This window comes from Neofelis nebulosa, chromosome 6, assembly GCF_028018385.1.
Source record: "Neofelis nebulosa isolate mNeoNeb1 chromosome 6, mNeoNeb1.pri, whole genome shotgun sequence".
Taxonomy (NCBI): domain Eukaryota; kingdom Metazoa; phylum Chordata; class Mammalia; order Carnivora; family Felidae; genus Neofelis; species Neofelis nebulosa.
Window position 1 is genome coordinate 98,086,935 of NC_080787.1, and position 24,331 is coordinate 98,111,265.

A 24,331-nucleotide genomic window follows, 5' to 3' on the forward strand; every position below is an offset into this window, starting at 1 on the left:
ATTCAAGGTTGTTCAATGATGATTTGAACCAGTGTAATCACAGTAACATTAGAGACCCCAAAGACAAGCTAAACAAGAACAAAAGCAGGTCTTTTAGTCTAAAATAAACCTCCAATGAAATGATATACAACAGAAAGAAGGATAACAAAAGAGGAACCTTCTGGAGACCTTTATATCTGAATTTAAGAGCCTAAATAAGTAACACAATTCATATAATCCAAACCAAAGACAAGAAATACTAGCATACTGTAAACTGCTTCTAATTGTAAACTACATTTACGTAACATTATGTATATATGTGGGGGGGGGGGGTTATGGAGTGGAATATATGTATAACTTTTATATTGTTAGCTCCTTAAGGACTGAGGTTTATTACTGTATCACTAATGCCTATAATATATGGCACACAGTGAGTGGCTAAGTCAATGTTTTCTCATTACATGAATGAACGAACAATCAAAATGTATGCTCCAAGAAAATGAACCAAGACAGAAGTGCAAAAATAACTTAATGCATAACTTAATACCTAACAAGACAAATTCAAAGATTTTTTTAAAAGTTACAAATCCAAGGGGCATCTGGGTGGCTCAGTCAGTTAAGCATCCAACTTCGGCTCAGGTCATGATCTCACAGTCCGTGAGTTCAAACCCCACATCGGGCTCTGTGCTGACAGCTCAGAGCCTGGAGCCTGCTTCAGATTCTGTGTCTCCTTCTCTCTCTGCCCTTTCCCTGCTCACATTCTGCCTCTGTCTTTCTCTCTCAAAAATAAAGAAACACTAAAAACATTTAAAAAAATATACAAATCCAAAGAAAACAAAGACACGGCTCTGGTCCAAGACATACTTTAATAGCTTATGCCTAGTACTTAATAAGGCAAACTTTGGAAATCACTGGATTTTAAACATGTCTTTTTTCATTACCTACTAAGTAATTAGTTTAAAATTTAAATAATCAAGTGAATCAAAAGCTCCCACCTATAACATATAAAAACACTGGCAATACAATAGAAAAACTTTTCCTTACACAGTTAAGGGAGTGCAGTATTTGTGGGAAAACAAGAGAGGTTTAGAAAGTGTAAAGAAATGCCTGTGCTTGGAAACATAACAGATACACAACATTCTTTAATGCATCTGAAAATATAAAATATCATACCTGCAGGCGAAGTACAATGGAGTGGCTCCAGATACATTTGGCCTGTTAATATCAGCACCACTGTCTAGCAAGCACTGCACTGTCTGAGGGGGAAAAGAACAATTAAAAGTAAATACAGAGAAAGACACAATTATCACAGTTTAAATAGATATAAGGAATTCTCTTGCCCCAACGTGAAATTTTAAAGCAGAACAAGTAGGAACATGACAATTACGATGGCTGAACAGCTTCTACTTTTTGGTTAGCTCTCCTAAGACTCTCAGGCACTAAACAATATATGTGGAATTATAATGTAACATAACTTGTGTTAACCTGGGAAGGCTCTAGAAAATCACTGACACATGGAGTTATCAAGGACTTGAAAAATGGCTACAACAACTGAGAAACTGAAATTTTATTTTACTATAATTAACAAGTTTAAATAGCCACATATGGCTAGCAAATTGGACAGCACTGCTCTAGATATTTGAAATCAAACACCAGAATTTCTTGGGGTGCCTGGGTGGCTCAGCCGATTAAGCATCTGACTCTTGGTTTCGGTTCAGGTCATGATCTCACAGTTTTGTGAGTTCAAACCCACATCAGGCTCCGTGCTGGCAGTGCACAGCCTGCTTGAGATTCTCTGTCTCCCTTGCTCTCTGCCCCTCCCTCGCTCACTCTGTCTCTCTCTAAACTAAATAAATAAACTTAAAAAAAAAAAAAAACTACAGAATTTCTTGCCTCTAAAAGCCAAAAATAAGTACCAGAGCTATACCTTTCTTAAAATCAAGCATAGTTATTAAACATAAATATTAAAGTACAAAATGTTAAAAAACTACAAAGTCCTTTTGCTATTAACAGTAACCAATACTGACTCAGTTTCTTTGATAGTCTCATTCATCCATACTCTGTCTCCTAAGCTCTACTTCTGCAATCATCTTAGTCAAACTAAGAAAATCAAGTTAATATAAAATCTTAAAAATACATATCAGTAATTAGAGAGAGAACGAGGCTCGCCTGAAACCCTTAAAAAAAAAAAAAAGAATTTCTTCTGGTTTATTCCTTTAATCCTCATTTGAGTTTCTCCTGCAAAAAGGAAGAAAACATGTAAAAATCCAAAAGTTTTTGGAATTACACTGTTTAGTATTACTTTTGGATTGAACACACATGTTCATTTTTGCTGCTCTAAAACCTAGCACAAGGTCAGCAAAATAATAAGACTATAAACCCACAAGGAAGAACGGGAAAGAACACAACAGCATACTAGGTAAGTCAGTAAGTTCTGGGAAAATGGCAAGCAAGTGGAGGAAAAGTAGCTGACTTAGCAGATCAAAGACAGCTGAAGTCAAAGTGCCTACAAATGTGGATTTCAACAAACCACCAAATTCTCACTACAGAACACAGAAAATACAGGAATTGGAAGTACCAAGTACCTTGGATGATGGGGATAGTTACAAAAAGTTCAAAATAGGAAGAGCAGTTGAAAGCCTTAAAAGAAAATAATTGGTGGGGTGCCTGGGTGGCTCAGTGGGTTAGGCATCCAACTCGGTTTTGGCTCAGGTTGTGATTTCATAGGTTGTGAGTTGAAGCCCCACAATGGGCTCCAAGCTGACAGCACACAGCCTGCTTGGGATTCTCTTTCTCTCTCTCTCTCTCTCTCTCTCTCTCTCTCTCCCTCTCTCCCTCTCTGCCCCTCCTCCATTCATGTTCTTTCTCTTTCTCTCTCAAAATAAATAAACTTTAAAAAATAGTAATAATAAAAAACAGTTGAACTTTTACCCCAGGACCTTTCCTCCCCATGCCGTAGAGTTAGACACTATCCCTCCCTATACTATCTCAAAGTAGGAAGGTTTATTCTCTGGGCAAAGTAAAATGGGAGGCTCTAGACTGCAGGCAGGATATACAGGTAAAGCAGAGATAAGGAGCCATGATGAAAACAATTCAGTGAAAACCTCCAACCCCCATATTCCAGTAGGCTCCCAAAAATCCAGTAGCCAGGCTTAAAACCTCAAAGGGCAGAGATTGAAAGTTTCCTCTCTAAAGACTGGCACCACTACAAATAAGGCATTACAGAGTGTCTATGAAATATCTCAGTTGTCCCCTAGGGAACATTCAGAAATGCTGAGAGACTTTTTTTTTTTTTTTTTTTTTTTTTTTTTTTATGACTGCAGAAGAAAGAGTACAAATGGCAGCTAGTAGGTAGAGGTCAGGGATATGTCTAAACGTCCTAAATCTACAGACAGCCTCCATAACAAAGAAAGTTCAGGCCCCAAATAACAATAGCGGCAAAACTGAGAAACCATAGCATACCATGAGGCCAGCCAACAAAACGCAGCCCATGTATACAATGCTTCCAGCCAATATTTTAGTGCCTCACGGCTATACACAAATGGATAGACAATATTTAAGAGACAATTAACCTGATGGCTAACTAAAAGTAGGTCTCTAGCTTGAAAAACAAAAATTAAAACAAACAGAAATAGGAAGTCAAAAATATAAAGATAATACAGGGAACCAAAGAAAAAATAAAAATCAGATAAGATTACCCTCAAACAGAAAGGATATTATATCCATAGGATAAAACAAGATGCTGAAAAAAAATATTCAGAGAATAAGAAATCAAAAATATGATGGAAGAAGCAAAAATTCAATAGAAGTTAAACAGTTTTTTTAAAGTGTATTGTTATTTATTTATTTAAGTAATCTCTACACTCACTGTGGGGCTCAAATTCACAACCCCTCCTCCCCCCCACCCTCGAGATCAAGAGTTACAGGCTCATCTGACAGAGCCAGCCAGGCGCCCTATGAATTCAAGAGAAGTTCAGAAAGACAATGTTGAAAAACTCTACAAGAAAGAAAGTAAAACAAAAAGACAAAGAAAATGGGAAGAATGGGAAATTGGTAGATCAATCCAGGGAGACACTGTGAAAATCCAGAATAAAGACAATGAGGAACCAAAAGGAAGTAATCAAGAAATAATATCGAAAACTTTCAGAACTGAAAGACCTGCAGTGCCAGACTGAAAAGGCACACCAAGCGTCTGACATAATAAAGACTTTCAACAAGGTACATCAAAGTGAAATTGCAGAATACTAGGGATGTACGATTCCAGAGATAAACAGAAATCAGATTAGCGCTAAACTTCTCAACTGCAACACTGGAATTTAAAACATGAAATGTCTTCAAAAAAGTAAAGTAAATAACTTCCAATGTAGAATCCTATAACCAACCACACTAGCACTCAAATACATGGTTTTAAATAAAAAATATGCTGAGCTATGTAAGATTTGAGGGAAAAAATTCCCTCCAATGCACCTTTTCCAAGAAGCTACTGGAGGATATCCTCCTCTAAAACAAAGGAACACATCAAAGTAGAAAATGCGAAATCTAGACTATTTGGGATTGAACATAAATAAGAGAAACTAAGAAATTCCCAAGTTAAAAAAAAAATGGAAGTGATAATTAATGAATTTGTCTTTGTTGAAAACAGTACTAAGATACTTTGTAGGAGCATACAGGAAGAATTACTGATTTATAAAAAGAAAAATTAAACAAGGCCAATTATTAACTTCAATAAAAGTAGTCACCCTAGATAGAAAATGTTATCACAATTCATTACTTGACGCAGCAGTAAACAATATTTACCTAACTATATATACAACTAGTCTTATCTAGCCAAAATGTACACTATAATTTTAGAAATGGGGGAAGAAGGCATGGGAAGAGAATTTAAAGGAGTTAAATCCTCACTCAACCAGGACAAGAAATGATTCAGTGTTACCTAAAAGTTGAGAAAGAGCAATAGAAGCATATTGTTTGGAAACAGATACCAGAGGAAAATCTAAGAGTTGAAAATTGCTGCCTGGTGATCATGGCTTCACAAAAAATGGTGGTTCAAGGGACTATCATTTTTACTGCAAAGATTTTGATAAAAATATTTTAAGATAACAGTACTCACAGGGGCACCTTGGTGGCTCAGTTGGTTAAGTGTCCGACTTAGGCTCAGGTCATGATCTCAGGGCTCATGGGTTCCAGCCCTGTATTGGGCTCTGTGCTGAATGCTCGGAGTCTGGAGCCTGCTTTGGATTCTGTGTCTCCCTCTCCCTCTGCCCTCCCCCACTCACACTCTGTCTCTCTCTGTCTCTCAAAAATAAATAAACATTAAAAAAAGAAAAAAAAAAGAGGGTTGCCTGAGTGGCTCAGTCAGTTAAGCAATCGACTTTAGTTCACATCATGATCACACAGTTCGTGAGTTCGAGCCCTGCATTGGGCTCTGTGCTAACAGCTCAGAGCCTGGAACCTGCTTTGGATTCTGTGTTTCCCTCTCTGTCCCTCCCCTGTTAGCACTCTCTCTCTCAAAAATAAATAAACAAACATTTAAATTTTTTTTTAATTTAATAAAAATAAAAATTAAAACAAAGATATCAAGTACTGCTACTTTATTTACTTCTATCCCAAGAGGAATAGAAACACTGTTACATAAGACTTTATCATCAGCTATATAATTCCTTTAAACTAAGGACAAGTAGTCAAGCACAACTTTCAAATATAAGAAAAATAAGCATTTAGGTCAGTATTTTATAAGACATAGCCTATTTAAGCCTTTTGATCATGACTTTCTCCTTTCTGAGCTTTGACCTAGAAGCTGCATCTGCATGGCCCAAAAGAAGAATGAGATAGACAACAACAATAATGTTCATTAACTGTTACAGCAATTAGACACAGGCTACAATTCAAAAGGCTCAAGAGAGATGAAAGCAAATTTATTGAAAATATGTACTAATATGCAATTAAAACCAAGCAATCCAGATAGAAGCAGAAATTAATTATTAATAAAACATATTATACATTCACAAAAATTATACAGTTTGAAATGTTTAAAATGTAAAACATACAATATTATAATATTTTAAGTAACCTTAACATGTGCCTGGAAACTGTGCTAATAAATTTAATACATCCTGTGAGGAAACAGATATTCTTTCTACTTTCAAAGTAGAAAACTGAGTCTCACAGAAGTCAAGAAATGTGTACCCCAACATACAAATAAACAGGGTTGCAGGGATTAAACCTAAGCCTGTATTCATAACCACTATGCTACCTACCAAAAAGTAGGAACTCTAATTTTTCTGAATTCAGACTACTAAATAGTATTATGGCTAACTGGCATACTTTCACAAACTGCATTAATTCTACCAATTCCCCACTAAATAACTACTTGAGAGTCAAACTTAAGTGCCTAGACAGCTGTTTGTGTTCAGTTTTAAAATAATGCATTTTAAATCATATACTTTTTACAGTACTTTTGTGTCTATACTGTAGAACTTGAGAGCACAAAAACAATTTAGCCATTAGACTATTCCTCTCTACTGTTCTCTTCAACAATGTGATGAGACAAACTGGGCAAATCATAGCAAGAAAGCATGACTTATAATATGAACTATCATTTGTTCCTATCACATCCTCACTTATAGGAAATATCTGACGAAGACATGAAAAATTATTTCTGTTAAGAAAAGATCAAGAAAGTAAAAATAGCTCATTCTAGCATTTTCTTTTCCATTTGTGAATCTTTCTGCTTTTCTAACAAAATTAACATCATCAAAATATGTACCTACTAAAAGAAACATATATTTTTTTTTTTATTTTTTTTTCAACGTTTTTAATTTATTTTTGGGACAGAGAGAGACAGAGCATGAACGGGGGAGGGGCAGAGAGAGAGGGAGACACAGAATCGGAAACAGGCTCCAGGCTCCGAGCCATCAGCCCAGAGCCTGACGCGGGGCTCGAACTCACGGACCGCGAGATCGTGACCTGGCTGAAGTCGGACGCTTAACCGACTGCGCCACCCAGGCACCCCAAGAAACATATATTTTTAAAAAGCTTTCAACAGTTCCACTTGTACCTAGAATGTTGCCTGAAGACAAACAAGGAGAAAAAAACAGTTCCTTTAGAGTAAGGATAAATAGTATATAAAAGGATTTGAATGTGAAGAATGAAAACTGCCTCTGCCTCGTAGCACTGAAATGACTGAAAAGTCATTAATCTTTAGGATTAAAAAAACAGGTTTGTATACAGACTGCTTTTTGTAAAAGCTCTGAAACAGGAGGAGAAAGAATAATTTAGAATTCAATCACCAGTTAAATGGAAGAGGAGGAGGAGCAAGAAAGTCACAGATAACCTAAATCACAGTTTTTAAAAAATATTTTCAGTCTATGTAGAACTACTTGTATGTATACAAAGGGCAAAATAACTTTGAAACTAGTAAAACTCAGGTGGAGGAAACTCTGCGTGTTTATTAAACTAAAATAAATACATGAAAGCTCTCTACTAGAGGACTTTAAATTATACAGAAGCATAAGGAAAAACATAATTGAAGAAAATAATTCTAGATTTAACCACTAAAATCCCTAACAGGTCTCAAGACCAGAGATTTTCACCAGTAGAAACAAATTAAACCCGAACTTTTATAAGAATCAGCACTATGTACAACACTTAAAGGCACAAAATTTTAAAGTGACAAACATTCAGAAATGGAAGGAAAATGGCAGGAAAAAACTGGCTGAAATAGTACTGTGTTTGTCTTGTCCATTCCATCTTTAAAAAAAAAAAATCCAATGTCTATTATGTACTAGAGACAACTCTAGATGCTGGAGTTATAGCAATGAACAAAAATCTCTGCCCTCATGAAGTTTATGTTCTAGCAGAAAAGGAAGACCAAGACACAAAACAAATAAAATATGTACTGTGCTAGATAGTAACTAGTGATATGCAGAAAAATTAACAAGATTCTCTACGAGAGATTTGGAGTCAATGTGCTTTAGCAAATTCCTCACACCTGTACCCCTATATACAAATACTTCTGTAAAAACTGCATTGTGTCTATTGTATTGTGACTATAAACCATGAAGTTCAAAAAAGACCTGTGGTTTACAATAGTCCTAAGTTCTTCTGTTTTCAAAATTTTGTGACTTCTCATTTACTTGAAAAAAATTAAGCTCAGCGGCTTACAGTATAAATGTAGACATATAAAAGCATACCAACATAAATATCTTGAATGATAACTGGTTGTCTACATTTTCCAATTTAACATAATACATAATTTTAAGAATGACACTGAACTGAAATCATTTTATTTGCCTAACACAGATCATCAAAATATGCTTTTAAAATAATCAAAACTTCAGGGGCTCCTGGGTGGCTCGTTGGTTGTGTCTAACTGTAGCTCAGGTCATGATTTCACAGCTTGTGAGTCTGAGCCCTGTATCAGACTCTCTGCTGTCAGGGCAGAGCCCACTTTGGATCCTCTGTCTCCCTCTTACTCTGCCCCTCCCTCACTTGCTCTCAAAAATAAAAGAACATTAAAAAATAATAAAAATAATAATCAAAACTTCAAATTCCCTGTCCAACACCACCCCCCCCCCCCAGCAAAACAAAACAAAACAATTCTCCTATTCCTAGATAATCTACAATGGGGGGTCCTTCCTCCTTACAGTATAAGAAAGTGCTGGGAAGGAATGTTGGAAAAAAAAAAAAAGCACTGAAAAGGGATTTTCATATGGCTTAAAGAAATTCTTGAAAAGAAACAACACATCTTCAACAGACTTCATGACCTTTCAAGTGATACAACAATATTCTAAGTGGGAAACTAATGTGCAAAAGCTAATGTTTGGGTCAATCTCAAAAGTCATTTAATTGAAGGCAGTGACTAACCAAGACCACCTGTGCCCAATACACTGATAAATTACAAAGCAAGAAATCCAAGGCAGCTCTACTTTATCAATGTCAACTCTCTAAACAACACTGATCAAAGTAAAAAGAAACAGATATTCAATATTAAAACTACAAGTAAAAATCTGAGTTATGGTATTATTACTACCTAAAAGAAGACCAAACAACAACAAAAAAGCATCTTTATCTTTTATTAAAAATAATTCTGATGACATGACTTGACAGCAATGTACAAATAACTTACACACCAAGAAAAAATGGCCAACTCACTAATCAATGACTGGTTTATATAGGTTTTCTATAGAAAACTGTACACCTAAACCTATCAAAACTTTGAAGTCGTATGAAAACATCTAGTAAACATCTAGTAAAACTCATTATTTTCCAGTTGTGTTTGAAAATCACAGTAACAGAACTTTCTATTATTTGCTCACATTTCCCAGAAGTGATTAAAGGAGAATTCTAACATTAGAATAAATAAAATTACTCTGAACCTAAAAATACAATCCAAAATGTTAATCTACCTACCTTTGTGCCTCAAGGCTGAACCCAACGAATGTTTTTGTAAAAGCTTTCAATTAAGTTTGCATGGCTGTCCTGTAATTCTCTAGATGAAAAGCTTGGAAGCTGACTGAAAGGTATCAACAGAGCGGACTGAAAGTAGGCAAACATTGTTCCTTAACAAGCTTACAATTTCAGTAAAACATGCAGTCAGTTCTATCAAAGATAGTCTATAATGTCAGTGTCAAACAATGTTTTTAAGTTTCAAGGGCTTAAATCTACTCTAAGCAGGGTTCAACTATCATTTTATATGGTCAAGCTTCATATTTAGCTATATAAATTTAGGAGTATAAAGTTAAAAATAAAAATTTAAGTGAAGTGAAATTAGTCCATAAACTAATCCTGCTGTATACTCTAATTTATATAAATTAAGATTAAACCATCTGACAATTTCCTAGGGCTTCTAAATCCAAGTTATTCTAGGAAACCAGTAATCAACCTTTTGTGGCAATTTAACACATTAATACATCTTGGGGCGCCTGGGTGGCGCAGTCGGTTAAGCGTCCGACTTCAGCCAGGTCACGATCTCACAGTCCGTGAGTTCGAGCCCCGCGTCAGGCTCTGGGCTGATGGCTCAGAGCCTGGAGCCTGTTTCCGATTCTGTGTCTCCCTCTCTCTCTGTCCCTCCCCCGTTCATGCTCTGTCTCTCTCTGTCCCAAAAATAAAAAAATAAACGTTGAAAAAAAAAATTAAAAAAAAAATACATCTTAAAAAACTAATGACACAGAGAAAAAGTATCAAAAAGTAAGTTCCATTTATGGCCAAAAAAAATTGGTGTCAATTATATCTATGTAGAATAATATTATGTTTTATTATACTTTCTAAAACTGAGATTAAAAATCAAACACACTGGTCCTAGCTTACCATACAAGAGTAAATGAATTAAGGGTTCAGAGAATGTTTTCTACCTTTCCTTGCAGAATCACATCATCCATATTAATAATGATAGTAAAAATAAACAATAAATGTAATAACAATACCAATTCTATTATCGCTCTTAAGTGTCTTCCAAAGTGTTGACAACAATTTACTAATTACATAATCGGTAAACAGAATATACCTTAGGAGGTAGATAAGGGCAAGGGAAGAAAAAGTTGCCAAAGACTATATACTAGGCCAGCTGAATAACCAAACCCTGAAGTGATTTTTAAAATCAATATCCCGGGGCGCCTGGGTGGCTCAGTGGGTTAAGCATCCGACTTCAGCTCAGGTCGTGATCTCGCGGTCCAAGAGTTCAAGCCCCGCGTCAGGCTCTGTGCTGACAGCTCAGAGCCTGGAGCCTGTTTCAGATTCTGTGTCTCCCTCTCTCTGACCCTCACCCGTTCATGCTCTCTCTCTGTCTCAAAAATAAATAAACGTTAAAAAAAAATAAAAGGCAATGATGGAAGAACTGTAGAGGTGAGAGAGCTGACCTCTGCTAGCCGCCATCTTTAAAAAAAAAATAAAAAATAAAAAATAAAATAAAATCAATAGCCCAAGACAAACCATACAACTAATAACAGCTGACCTAAGGAAAGTTATAGAAAATTAAAATACTAAGGAGTTATTATGATCATTTCTTTCACCTGATCATTTCTAAATCAGAACAGAAGTAGTTTAAAATCATAGTGCTACTCTGTTGCAAGAACAAAAAAATGGTCAGAATGCAAGCCACTTTCTTTCAGTAAGATGCTGACACCTTTATCTTGGTTTACCACTACCGAAACCAATGCATCTATATGAAATCATGGCAAAGATTATTCAATTTCTTAGTTATAACAAAAATGAATCTTTCTTCCAAATCTTTTGTCTTTTAAAAAAAATAATGCATATCTGAACAGCATTTCTTGTCATCAAAGCAAGAATGCAGTATTCAATTACAAATTCTACAAAGCTTTAGAGTTCTTAACCAGTTGATCAGGATCTTTCCATGTACTGCTGAGATTTACCCTAAAATGGAGTGAGAAAGTAAATTTCAGAGGATTAGCATATCTGCCTCTTTAATTTGAAAAGTGCTAATATCTTTTAAAAATAATTTTAAATGGAGCTTTCTCCCTTTAAAGTTTTATATTTTATTCTGTAAAATATATATAAACAATATGTAAGTTTTTAAGTTTAAATATAAATCCTGAAACCTACATGCACTGTTATATGTCTACATGGAACCAAGTTTTGAAGACCTTTTAATGAACTTATGCATGAACTGGCTACTTGGAGACAATAAAAAGGCCATTTTTTTCTTGCTGCTAAAATAAGTCACTAGGATACCTGACAAAGCATTTTAGACTCAGTGTTCAACTTATGGAAAAATATACAAAGAGTTAAAAAAAAAATCAATGATCCCTACCCTGTAATAATCATATCATATGCTCATCCACTGAGATTTGAACGTGTCCCAGAAATATGTTAAGTAATTATGAGACACAGGTAGTATTAGCACAACTACCAACAAAGATTTTTAGAGGTTTATTTCAGCCTGGAAGCTAAGAGATAGACTAATTTTTCAAGATTCTTCCTTGCCCTAATTGAAGAATTCAAGATGCATACAATGATTCACAAAATAGTCAGTGCTAAACATACTTTCTCTGTTCATGATCTTTGCAGATAATTATAACTGACCAACTATGACAGAACGGAATCTCACTCACCAATACAATCAACCACAAATCAACATGGCTTTTGTACCCTTCCTCCTCTATATCTGCAAAATCTCACTCTGTGAAACTCATCATTGTAGTGAAGTCAGGCCCCCTATAAATCTTCTGAGAATATAATTTTTCAAAGGCATTTGACTATGAGGAATTCTCCCTTCCTTCACCACACCTGCTTTAGGTTGTAAACCATATGGAGTATATTATACTTATACTAACTATTCTTCAATAACTTCAGAAGGCAATTCTAAATTTTTAATGCAGCCTGTAATACACATGTCTTGAAATAAGGTTTTCTTAGTAATTCTTATTTCTTCACTGGCTCAAGGCAAGTAAAATTGGGTTTTGTAGATCTCTTCTGATCTGAATTCCAGTGTTTTATACAAAAGTTATGGGCAACAGGTAGGGTTTATAATTTTAGTAAATGACACTCCAATCTGTTATAACAGAGAATATTTGTATTAAAGTGGGTACTTTTCTGTCCTATAACAGCTGCCAGCAGGACCCCTTCTCTAATACACAACAGTTCTTTAAAAACCTGGGCCATTCCAACACATTAGAGCATTTCAGATCATTTTTTTTTTCACACAGAATACTTTTTAAGTGAACAGTATTGACTCTCAGAAAGTAAAAACTAATGAGAAGGAAATACTGGGTCAGTTTTCAGATGATGAAAGACCAAAAAAATAAAATAAAAATGAACAATTGGTGTTCAGAAGAAATTCCAGTGAAGAAAACAAAAATTCTATATCCCTCCTTTTATCCAATTCTTATAAAACATAGCAATGTCACACTCAGCCTATCTTAAAGAAGTGCAATATTCTGTGAATTACAGTCATACATAAAGCCTCTAAACACGAAGGATCCTACATCCTGAACCCAAATTAAGGAAAAGTATTTGCAGAGATGAAAATCCAGATTCTAGTAGGAATTCTCCCAACATAAAGACTCAGAGAGAGTATGTACAAAATAATAAACACACTAATTTCTGTATCTTTGCAGTTACCGGTGATTTTTTTTTTTTTGGCTGGTTTTTGCTGTTGTTATTGTTGTAGTTAACAAGTAAATAAGTAATACTGTATTATCAATAATGTTAAATATGAAAAAAAAAACTCAAAAGTAACCAGGATAGAAAATTATAGCAAAGCAAATATTAAAATCTTAAGCTAACAATTTTTACATAGGCAGCAGTTCTCCTAATGAAAGAGAAAACTATTAGCAAATTTTTTTTTATTTTTTTTAAGATTTTTTTAATATTCATTTATTTTCAAGAGAGAGAAAAAGAGAGTGCAAGTGGGGGAGGGACCACAAAGCGGGAGACAGAGGATCCCGAGTGGGCTCTGCGCTGACAGCAGCAAGCCCAATGTGGGGCTCAAACTCATGAACTGCAAGATCATGACCTGAGCCAAAGTTGCACACTCAACCAACTAAGCCACCAAGGCACCCCAACTATTAGCAATTTATAAAGCTAAAGGGTTTGTACATGGGAGTAACAGGAAAGTACTGACATAAAACAAATACATGATTTTAGAACTCTAAGAAAGAATGAAAACCATCACTCTAGTCTTGCAGCATATTCCAAGACAGCAGAAAAATATGATAATCCAAGCTGAACTATTTAAGCAATGTCAGTGTTCACTTTCTTACTATCTAATCCCAGTAACTGGGGCTTAATGGTAAAAAATAAAATATGAAAAAGTTATGTAATAAAACTGAGAATAAGAACATTATTACTTAAAGTTACATGCGAACACACACTTAAAATTTTAGTGAAAATCTATGAAGCAGAAATAAATTTGAAATCCAAATATTTTAAACAGATTTAAAAGCACTGTTTTCTATTCCTTTTATACACAAAGAATATATTAATCGTAAGTCCATATAATGCATAAGATTTTGCTATGGTGCTTCATGTTCCCAATTATGCACAGTGAAAAACTTTTCATAAATTCAAAGTTTTCAAAAATAAATACATGCATGGGGCGCCTGGGTGGCGCAGTCGGTTAAGCGTCCGACTTCAGCCAGGTCACGATCTCGCGGTCCGTGAGTTCGAGCCCCGCATCGGGCTCTGGGCTGAAGGCTCAGAGCCTGGAGCCTGCTTCCGATTCTGTGTCTCCCTCTCTCTCTGCCCCTCCCCCGTTCATGCTCTGTCTCTCTCTGTCTCAAAAATAAATAAACGTTAAAAAAAAAAAAAATTAAAAAAAAAAAAATAAATACATGCAATTTAAAGTCCTCAGGGATGAATTTACCGTCTTGTGACCATTCTGGCAGGCCACATGCAGTGCTGTCTGCCCCATCGCATCCTCAACATCGACGTCACTGACGTGTTGTACAAGGTCATGGAGTAGTTCTGTCCGCCCATTCACAGCCAGCCAGTGTATCTGTGCAGCCATGGAGTTACTTAACATTTGTGCAAGGAGTGTTTCATATAAAACCAGCAGATAAATAATGCTATTACATTTCAAATGTGAGCATGATACACACACTAAAGATTAAATTAAAATGAAAGCCCCTACATTTTCTTATATTTTTATATGGGGAAAAACTATGCATCCAGATGTAGGTTACACACCATGTACTTTATGTACTTCAAAATCAAGCATTCCATAGATCAAAATAGTTAAGGGTCCTAGACTTAGGATCATCAAATACTCTGCTTCCTAGATGATCCTGGACTCTATGCATAGCTTGTCTCTAAAGAAAAGGTACTGGATACTTTTCCTTCCCCAGAAGCAAACATGAGTAAAAAAGTAATTAACACAGTAGGCACCATATTCTTTACCTCATGTCTTTTACAAGTAATGCATGTAACATACATAAATAATAATATATACGGAAGATAAAACACCTATAAATCTACCACTCAAAGATAATCAATATTAAAACTTTGGACTACGCTATCCATGCATTTTTTTTAATGTTTTATTTATTTGGTGGTGGGGGGGAGACAGCGGTTCCCAAGTGGGCCCCATGCTGACAACAGTGAGCCCGATGTGGGGCTGGAACTCACAAACCATGAGATCATGACCTAAGCCAAAGTCGGATATCCAACCAACTAAACCACCCAGACGCCCCAATCCATGCATTTTTCAATTGACTTTTTTCCATTAAAAAAATGTATCATGAAACTTGTTTTAAGATGGCAGCTTGAACATATGCATCAACTTCTATTTCTTCCCCAAACTCCATTGAAATGACAATAAAGAGTACTTTTTCTTAAAAGATAGATCTTTATCTTAAGATAAAAAAGAGACTAAATAGCAACAAGTTTTGGAAGCTAAAAGCTTTTGTCAGAGTTATCAGAACAAAAAGCTGAATCCTAAACCAGCAGTAGAGAAAGCCAAGAAGGTGATTCAGATCACTGAAATCCCAAAAGGCTCAAAATCAGTACAAGCACTTTGCATCTCTTGAAATAGGGGTGTATTAGCAGACCTAAATAAGATTTAGACCCTTAATTACCATCCCTCCTGAACTCTTCAAGGCCAATAACTGCCCCTCCCCATCTGAGAGAACACAAGAGACATGAAAACAGTCTCTACATAAGAGAGACACCAGGCACAATGAAGCAAGAATATCATACTGAAAATGGGAGATGAAGTGCAAGTTTACACACACTGAATACTGAAATCCCAAAGCATTTTCCTCTACCCAGTATCCAGTTTCCTCCTGGAAACTGTTAGAGCTTTCTCTGAGGAATCTGACCAACTTGAGAGTAAATGCCTAAAGAAATTGACAGCAGAAAGAATCCTAAAGGCAAATGCCCAAGCATATCACCCTACACTGAAGTCCACAGTGAATAAACCTCCTTAATTCAAACAGAGCTTTCAAAGAGCTTTTCCCAATTCCACCAAACATTTGACAAATGCATCTAGTCTGAAAGACAAAATACTAAATAAATAAATAAATAGCAAGAGGAAAAAAAGGAACCATGGATATTGAAGGAAAAACTTCAAATGAAAAAGTTATATTTAATACTCTCAGAGAGAGAAATATTGACTGCACCCTTTAAACAAGAACAGGGTACTGTTGTTTTTTTTTTTTTTAATTTTTTTTTTTTTTAACGTTTATTCATTTTTGAGACAGGGAGAAACAGAGCATGAACAGGGGAGGGTCAGAGAAAGGGAGACACAGAATATGAAGCAGGCTCCAGGCTCCGAGCTGTCAGCACAGAGCCTGACGCGGGGCCAGAACTCACGGACCGCAAGATCATGACCTGAGCCGAAGTCAGCCGCCCAACCGAATGAGCCACCCAGGCGCCCCAGGGTACTGTTTTTTTAAAAAGGACAATGCAATTGGGGCGCCTGGGTGGTTCAGTCAGTTAAGCGTCTTACTTCTGCTCAGGTCATGACCTCACAGTTCGTGGGTTCGAGCCCCACATCGGGCTCTGTGCTGACAGCTCAGAGCCTAGAGCCTGCTTCAGATTCTGTGTCTCCCTCTCTCTCATTCCCAATCACACTCTCTCTCTGTCTCTCTCTCTCAAAAACAAATAAAACACTAAAAAATGTCGAAAGATATAGGTTGACATGTCAAAAGATATAGATAGCAAAATTACCCAAAAAATACAAAAATATCAATTCAAAGGGATACATGCACCCTGATGTTTATAGCAGCATTATCTATAATAGCCAAATTATGGAAACAGCCCAAGTGTCCATCAACTGATGAATGGATAAACATGTGGGGTGTGTGTGTGTGTGTGTGTGTGTGTGTACACTGGAATATTACTGAGCAATAAAAAAGAATAAAATCTTGCCATTTGCAACAATGTGGGTGGAGCTAAAGAATATTATGCTAAGCAAAATAAGTCAGAGGAAGACAATTAGCATGATTTCACTCCTATGTGGATTTAAGAAACAAAACAAGCAAAGGGAAAAAACAGAACCAAGAAACAGACTCTTAAGTATAAAGAACAAACTGATAGCTATCAGAGGGGAGGTGGGGGGGGGGGGATGGGTTAAAAAGGCGATGGGGATTAAGGAGGGCACCTGTAATGAGCACTGGGTATTTTATGGAAGTGCTGAATCACTATAGTGTACATCTGAAACTAATAGAACACTGTAGGTTAACTAATTGAAATTTAAATAAAAACTTTAAGAAAGAAAAAGAAGGAAAGATATACAGATAGCAAAAAAGGACATGAAAAGATGTCAATTAGGCAAATGCAAATTAAAACCACAATGAGATAGCAACTGCACACATCATAACAGATGAAATAAAAAAACAGTAATAACATCAAATGCTGGTGAAGATGCTGAAAAACTAGATCACTCATATATTGCTGCTGGAGGTATAAAATGATGCAGGCACTCTGCAAAAGTTAGGCAGTGCATTTTAAAACTAAACATGAAAACTACCATATAACCTAGCAACTGCATTCTTGGGCCTTTATTCCAGAGAAGTGAAAACTTTTATGTTCACACAAAAACCTGTACACTAATACAGGTTCACTAGTACACTATAGCTGTTTATAGCAGCTTTATTCAAGATAGCTCCAAACAGGATATGACCCAGGTGTCCTTCAATGGTTATACAACCAGTAGTACATGTACACCAAGGAATACCAGTCAACAATATAAAGGAACAAACTATTGACACATACAACAACTTAGATCAATCTCCATGGAATATGATGAACATATAAAAGCCTAAAGGTGGGGCGCCTGGGTGGCGCAGTCGGTTAGGCGTCCGACTTCAGCCAGGTCACGATCTCGCGGTCTGTGAGTTCGAGCCCCGCGTCAGGCTCTGGGCTGATGGCTCGGAGCCTGGAGCCTGTTTCCGATTCTGTGTCTCCCTCTCTCTCTGCCCCTCCCCCGTTCATGCTCTGTCTCTCTCTGTCCCAAAAATAAATAAAAAACGTTGGAAAAAAAAAATTAAAAAAAAAAATAAATAAAAGCCTAAAGGTTCCATGCAATATAATTCCGTTTATATAACATTCTTAAAATGATGGAGTACAGATTAGTGATTGCCGAGGGTTAGGCATGGAGTGAAGAGGAGGAAAAGTATGGTTATGAAAGAAAAGCAAAACGAAACATCTTTGTGGAGGTGGAAATGTTCAGAATATCGACTGTGGTAGTGGACACATAGACCTACACAGGTAATAAAACTGTATAGTGCTATAAATATACACACACAAGTAAAACTGGGTACAGATAAACAAGTAAAACTAGGGAAATCTGAACAAGAAAGATGATGTCAATATAAATATCTTGGTCATGATATTATACTATAATTTTGTAAAATGTTACCAGTGAGGGAAACTGGGCAATAGGTAAGGGGATTTCTCTGTATTACTTCTTATAGGTACTTAAGAATCTACAATTATCGGGGCGCCTGGGTGGCGCAGTCGGTTAAGCGTCCGACTTCAGCTCAGGTCACGATCTCGCGGTCCGTGAGTTCGAGCCCCGCATCAGGCTCTGGGCTGATGGCTCAGAGCCTGGAGCCTGCTTCCGATTCTGTGTCTCCCTCTCTCTCTGTCCCTCCCCCGTTCATGCTCTGTCTCTCTCTGTCTCAAAAATAAATAAACGTTAAAAAAAAAAAAATGTACATTATCTTGATTTTTTTTTAATGCAATTCTTGACTACATGAAAAACAAAATGCTATGTAATAAAGAGAAGTAACTATAACAAACTATTTGGTACTACTATAAACAGTATAAATATAATTTAAATATTAAAATACTAAAAAATGATCTAACTAAAATTACAACAACTATATTGGAAAGGTGTGACAGAAAAGTGCTTATACATGATGGGATAAAAGGAGGCGGGATTGGAAAAGAGAGCAAATAACCTTATGTTCCATAAAGTCAATTGGTAATGCCTAAAACTGAAAAATCAAGAAGTAGCAACAATAGTACAATATTTAGATTTGAGGAAACTAAATTTTTATATCCATTGAAATAGTTAAGAGCTAACTACAGAGTTAACAGTTTATAAAGGTTGGGGAGGAGAGTCAAGAGAATGTTTCCTTTTTTGGAGGGGTGTCACAATATAGATGTATATTTATTCGAAGTATAATGCCATACAATTCACATGCCATACAATCCATACAATACACTAAAGTGTAAAGTATACACTTTAGTGTATACTAAAGTATACACCTTAGTGGTTTTTAGTGTATTCACAGAGTTGTGCAATCATCATCACCAAAGTCAATTTTAGAACATTTTCATTTCCCCAAAAAGACACCCAGTACCCATTAGCAGTCACTACCCATTTCCTCCTTTTCCTGAGATAGACGGGTAAGATATAGGTCTCACCCTGATTTTGTCACCTGAGTGACATAAGTCAACATTGCCTTCAGTATTTTTTACTAATGTTCTTTGCTTTGCTCTCATAGACCTCTGTTAGAGGCAGTGAATTGTCAGACGGTGGTTGGGGGATGTTATAGGCAACATAATCAAACAAATACTCCATCACTCCTATTGCCTCACTTTTATAATTTTTTCTTTGTTTGGAACAAACCAACTCAGTTTAATTACCTCACCCCTAACAGCAATATGTGTAAGGCAGGGAAAAGTCTACAAAATCCTGCCATGATTTTATGGTGGGTACTGAGTGACAGAGTCTTTGCACACACTAATACTTTGAATTGCTCTTTTGTTTGACACTACCCCAGGCCACCCTTAACAATGTGCCTTGGCAATATTCAGGATGGCTGAGCACAAAATGTACTTCATTCAAAAAGTGGTGGAAGAGTGATTTTGAAGGTGAAGGTGGGAAGGGCAGGATATCTACTGCAGGATGTTTCTTGAGCACATAATCTTGAGAAAAAAGTACATACGGTAGCTAAAGGTCTGGAAAGTGATCCCTGTAACTATCCATGCCAAAGACCTTTGGGAAGTTTCCATGAACCCGCAGGGGTACCTGAACACCAGTTAAGCTCACCACTCTAATGTAGTGTGCTTTCGTCTCTAAGCCTTCATCAGTCTATTCCATTGAGTCAAAACTCTCTTCCCCACCCCCTCTCCCAACCCCACAACCGCGACATTCACCAGTCTAACTTCTGTTGGTCCTTCTGGACTTAGCTCATGTGGTATGTCCCTGGGATACCTCTTCCAATGTCCCAAGTGATGATGGGGCCCCTGCTAGGACTTCCATAGCATCTCCCTTTTCTATGTTGACATTCATTACACTGTGTTACCACTGCCTGTTAACTTTCCTGTCTTCCTAGAAGTATGGGGACAACAAGGACCAGTCAGTCATATTCATGGCTCTATCCCACAATATCAAAGTGCCAGCACACAGTAGGTATTCAAGAAACTCCTGTTGAAAGAGCAAATGAATGAAGAAATATGATAAGTCTTTTGTGAGGGTAACCAGCCTAGAAAGCATACAGTCAACAGTTCTCTCCTTTGTAACAAAAGTCTTGGGGCTCTTGGCTCCTCATACAAGGTTTCTTCCAACTCAGGAGCCCTGGCTTTACTGTCCCATGTATTTGCTGGCAACTACTCAGTTCTGCAGCAACACATTTTCACCAGCCCAGCTTCCTTCAACTGATGGAGTCAAGTGGCCCAGCTGTTGAATTAATTCCATCATGGTGGTCTGGGCCTAGGCAGAATCATGGTTCATAGCCAGAATAGTTTCCAAGAGGAGGAGGCACACTATACTATTCAGGGCCACAGGAGAGAATATTAAGGTCGGTTCCAGTCAGAAAGAGTGCAGAGACTACTCCTCTACCACAAGCTTTGTAGAATCTTTTGACTCTTTAAATATATGCACAAGGGCACCTGGGTGGCTCAGTTGGTTGAGCATCCGACTTTGGCTCAGGTCATGATCTCCAAGTTCGTGGGTTTGAGCCCCGTGTTGGGCTTTGTGCTGACAGCTCAGAGGCTGGAGCCTGCTTCAGACTCTGTGTCTCCCTCTCTCTGCCTCTCTCATGTTCACGTTCTGTTTCTCTCTCTCTCTCTCTCTCTCTCTCTCTCAAAAATAAACATTAAAAAAAAATTTTTTAATATATGCACTAATATTTTTTTTAAGTAAAAATTTGATTTTTAAAACTTTTCTACTCTACCTTCCTTAAAGTTCAGGAATGGGAAATTAGCAGATAAAAACTTATGTGATTAAACAGATTATGTTAACACTGAACATCTTAACTTGCCTATATTAGATAGTGTCCTAAGGACAGGTCTACGTCATTGCCATAGTTTTATAATACCCAAATGGTAGCTACCGTATCACTAAGCATCTTGTAGATATTCAGACTACAGTTTTTCTTTATAGACGGCATTATGTTGTTAATATATAACAAAATCTGAATTATCACAGGAATTGTGGGTTCCACATAATAATCATGATTGAGCTTATTCTTTACCTTTAGTAAGTCATTCACAGAATAAAGTAAATCTTAGGCAAGCTGTTTGTTATGCCCCAGTACCCCCTACCTTCAAAAATATTTTTAATCAGAAAGGTCTGAAAAACTGGCATGGTATGTAAATACTCAATATTCTTCTTTATCCACAAATTAAAAGATTTAGAATCTACAAAACACTAACAAAATCATTAAAAAAAATTTTTTTTTTTTTTCAAACCAAGAAACAGACTCTTAACTATACAGAATAAATTGATGGTTACCAGAGGGGAGGTGGAGGGAGCAATGGATGAAATAGGGGGTGGGGATTAAAACACACACTTATCATGGTAAGCACTGAGTAACATATAAAATTGTTGAATCACTATACTGTGCACCTGAAATTAATATAATGCTGTATGTTGACTGTATTGAAATTAAAAATAAAAACTGAATACAAAGGATTCTGACCATCAACTTAATTAATACCATCACCTCATATATAGGAAGGTAAAATTTGATATATAAAATTTAACATCTGTCACAAGTTCAAAACAATTTTTTTTTTTTTTAATTTTTTTTTCAACTTTTTTTTTTTTAATTTATTTTTGGGACAGAGAGAGACAGAGCATGAACGGGGGAGGGGCAGAGAGAGAGGGAGACACAGAATCGGAAACAGGCCCCAGGCTCCGAATCATCAGCCCAGAGCCTGACGCGGGGCTCGAACTCACAGACCGCGAGATCGTGACCTGGCTGAAGTCGGACGCTTAACCGACTGCGCCACCCAGGCGCCCCTCAAAACAATTTTTCAATAATCACATAATTCTATTTTATCTCAACTTCTAAAATGAATAATGTTCCATTAATGAAAATGATTAAAATTTTTTATTTCATGTACAGAACTATTGAATCACTACATTATATACCTTCAACTAATAAAACACTGCATATTAACTACACTAGAATAAAAATAAAAATAAATAAATTTTTAAAAATTTTTGGATTTCAACAATCTTTTCAGAAATATCCCACACCACCTCCCTATAACATCTATATGGATCAAAAACATATTAACTTATGTGACATAGCAAAATGGATAAAAATTCTAGCATAGGTAAGATATAAACAAGTCTAAAAGGATATAGGCCAAAATATTAACAGTGATTATCTCTGAGTGCACAGGATACAGTGAGTGATCATTCCATTCATTGTCTTTTTTTTTCTTTTCTGCCTAGCCATCCAATTTTCCTACCATGTACATATTAAAATATTTTAAAGGACCTAATAAAACAGCTCTCCTATGAAGAAGGAGCAGAGATGCCCCTAAGAAGTGTCCTGTAGGTCGGTGACAAAAGCTAGAAGAATAAGCCTTCAAAATAAGTGAAAGGTCACAAACAAAAAGGAGATAGGAGAAACAAAGTGAAACTTAACTTCTCTTAATACAGCAGAGAATCAGGTCTCAAATCATTCTGTATCTTCTTCATGAACACCAAGAAGTAACTTGCAAAAACACTTGTACTGCACTTTGCATTACTATCACCTTCAATATCATTTTCTAAAAGTATTTTAAAATTCTCAGATAAAATTCTTAGCACTTACTGCTGTAAGGCCTTCATTATTACAAATGTTGACATCAGCACTGTATTCTAATAATTTACTCATGCATTTCTTCTGCCTGAAAAGAAAAAAAGACACAGATAACTGGTACAAGAAAAATAAGCAAATGACTATTATTTTATTGAAATACTGACTACACTCAACATTAGTTGGTGGCAAATATTAATCTGTATCTTTTTAAATAAACACTATAACATATGAAATAAAATGAAAAATTGTTTCTATAATTCAAGATAATAGGATAAAGAAAAGGTACAATGAGGTTTTTGTGTCATTAAGACAAATTTATCATTCAAAATGCTAAGGAAAACGGGACACCTGGGTGGCTCAGTTGGTTAAGCGACCAACTTCGGCTCAGGTCATGATCTCGCAGTTTCTAAGTTCGAGCCTGCGTCAGGCTCTGTGCTGACAGCTCAGAGCCTGGAGCCTACTTCAGATTCTGTGTCTCCCCCTCTCTCTACCCATCCCCTAGTCATGCTCTGTGTCTATCTCTCAATAATAAATAAATGTTAAAGTAAATCAATATTTTTTTTTTTAATGCTAAGAAATTTCTATTGTTGACTGAACATTTGGAATAGTAACCTTCCTCAGAAATATAAGACAATGGGGGGTGGGGCACCTGGGTGCCTCAGCTGATTAAGCGCCTGACTTCAGCCTAGGTCATGATCTCACCATTCCCAAGTTCGAGTCCTGCATCAGGCTCTGTGCTGACAGCTCAGAGCCTGGAGCCTGTTTCAGATTCTGTGTCTCCTTCTCTCTCTGCCCCTCCCTCACTCATGCTCTGTCTCTCCCTGTCTTGCTCTCTCTCAAAAATAAACATTAAAAAAAATTTTTTTAAAGAAACATAAGACGGGGCGCCTGGGTGCCTCAGTCAGTTGAGCATTGGGACTTTGGCTCAGGTCATGATCTTGCAGTTCATGAGTTCGAGCCCCACGTCCGGCTCTATGCTGATGGCTCAGACCCTGGAGCCTGCTTCAGATTCTGTGTCTCCCACTCTCTCTGCCCCTCCCCCACTCTCTCTCTCTCTCACTCTCTCTCTCTCAAAAATAAAGTTTTAAAAAAATTAAATAAATATAAGACAATGAAAGTCAATGTTCTAGTATCCTACATTCTTGATTACAAGATATTTAAAAGTTAATACTTAGATGAGTTATAAGAACGTAACTATAAAATTAATGAAGTACATATCTATGCATCCCCCTACCTATTTCATTTCTTTTTTTTGTTATTTTTACTGTGGAAAAATACACAGAACCTAAAATTTGTCATCTTAACCATTTTTAAGTTACAGTTCAAGGGTATGAAGTACATTCATATTACTGTGCAACCATCACCACCATTCAAGCACAGAACTTTTTTCATCTTGCAAAACT

The 24,331-nt window shown here is 36.5% G+C and overlaps 1 protein-coding gene across 7 annotated transcripts in view; it reads right to left on the reverse strand.

The window, feature by feature from the left end:
* HACE1 (HECT domain and ankyrin repeat containing E3 ubiquitin protein ligase 1) overlaps nucleotides 1-24,331 on the reverse strand; it is a 122,457-nt gene that overhangs the window by 82,167 nt on the left and 15,959 nt on the right. For 4 of the 7 annotated variants that reach the window (XR_009263164.1, XM_058734828.1, XM_058734827.1 and 1 more), the window contains exons 5-7: nucleotides 22,941-23,016; nucleotides 14,303-14,434; nucleotides 1,153-1,235 (exon numbers count right to left, since the gene is read on the reverse strand). Coding sequence is in view for 6 of the 7 variants with exons in the window: in XM_058734828.1 (XP_058590811.1) it covers nucleotides 1,153-1,235; nucleotides 14,303-14,434; nucleotides 22,941-23,016 (291 nt within the window). In the remaining variant the exon portion in view is untranslated. Of the gene's footprint in view, nucleotides 1-1,152; nucleotides 1,236-14,302; nucleotides 14,435-22,940; nucleotides 23,017-24,331 lie in introns of those variants that run through there. The other 3 variants (XM_058734830.1, XM_058734829.1, XM_058734831.1) reach the window with 2 other exon arrangements.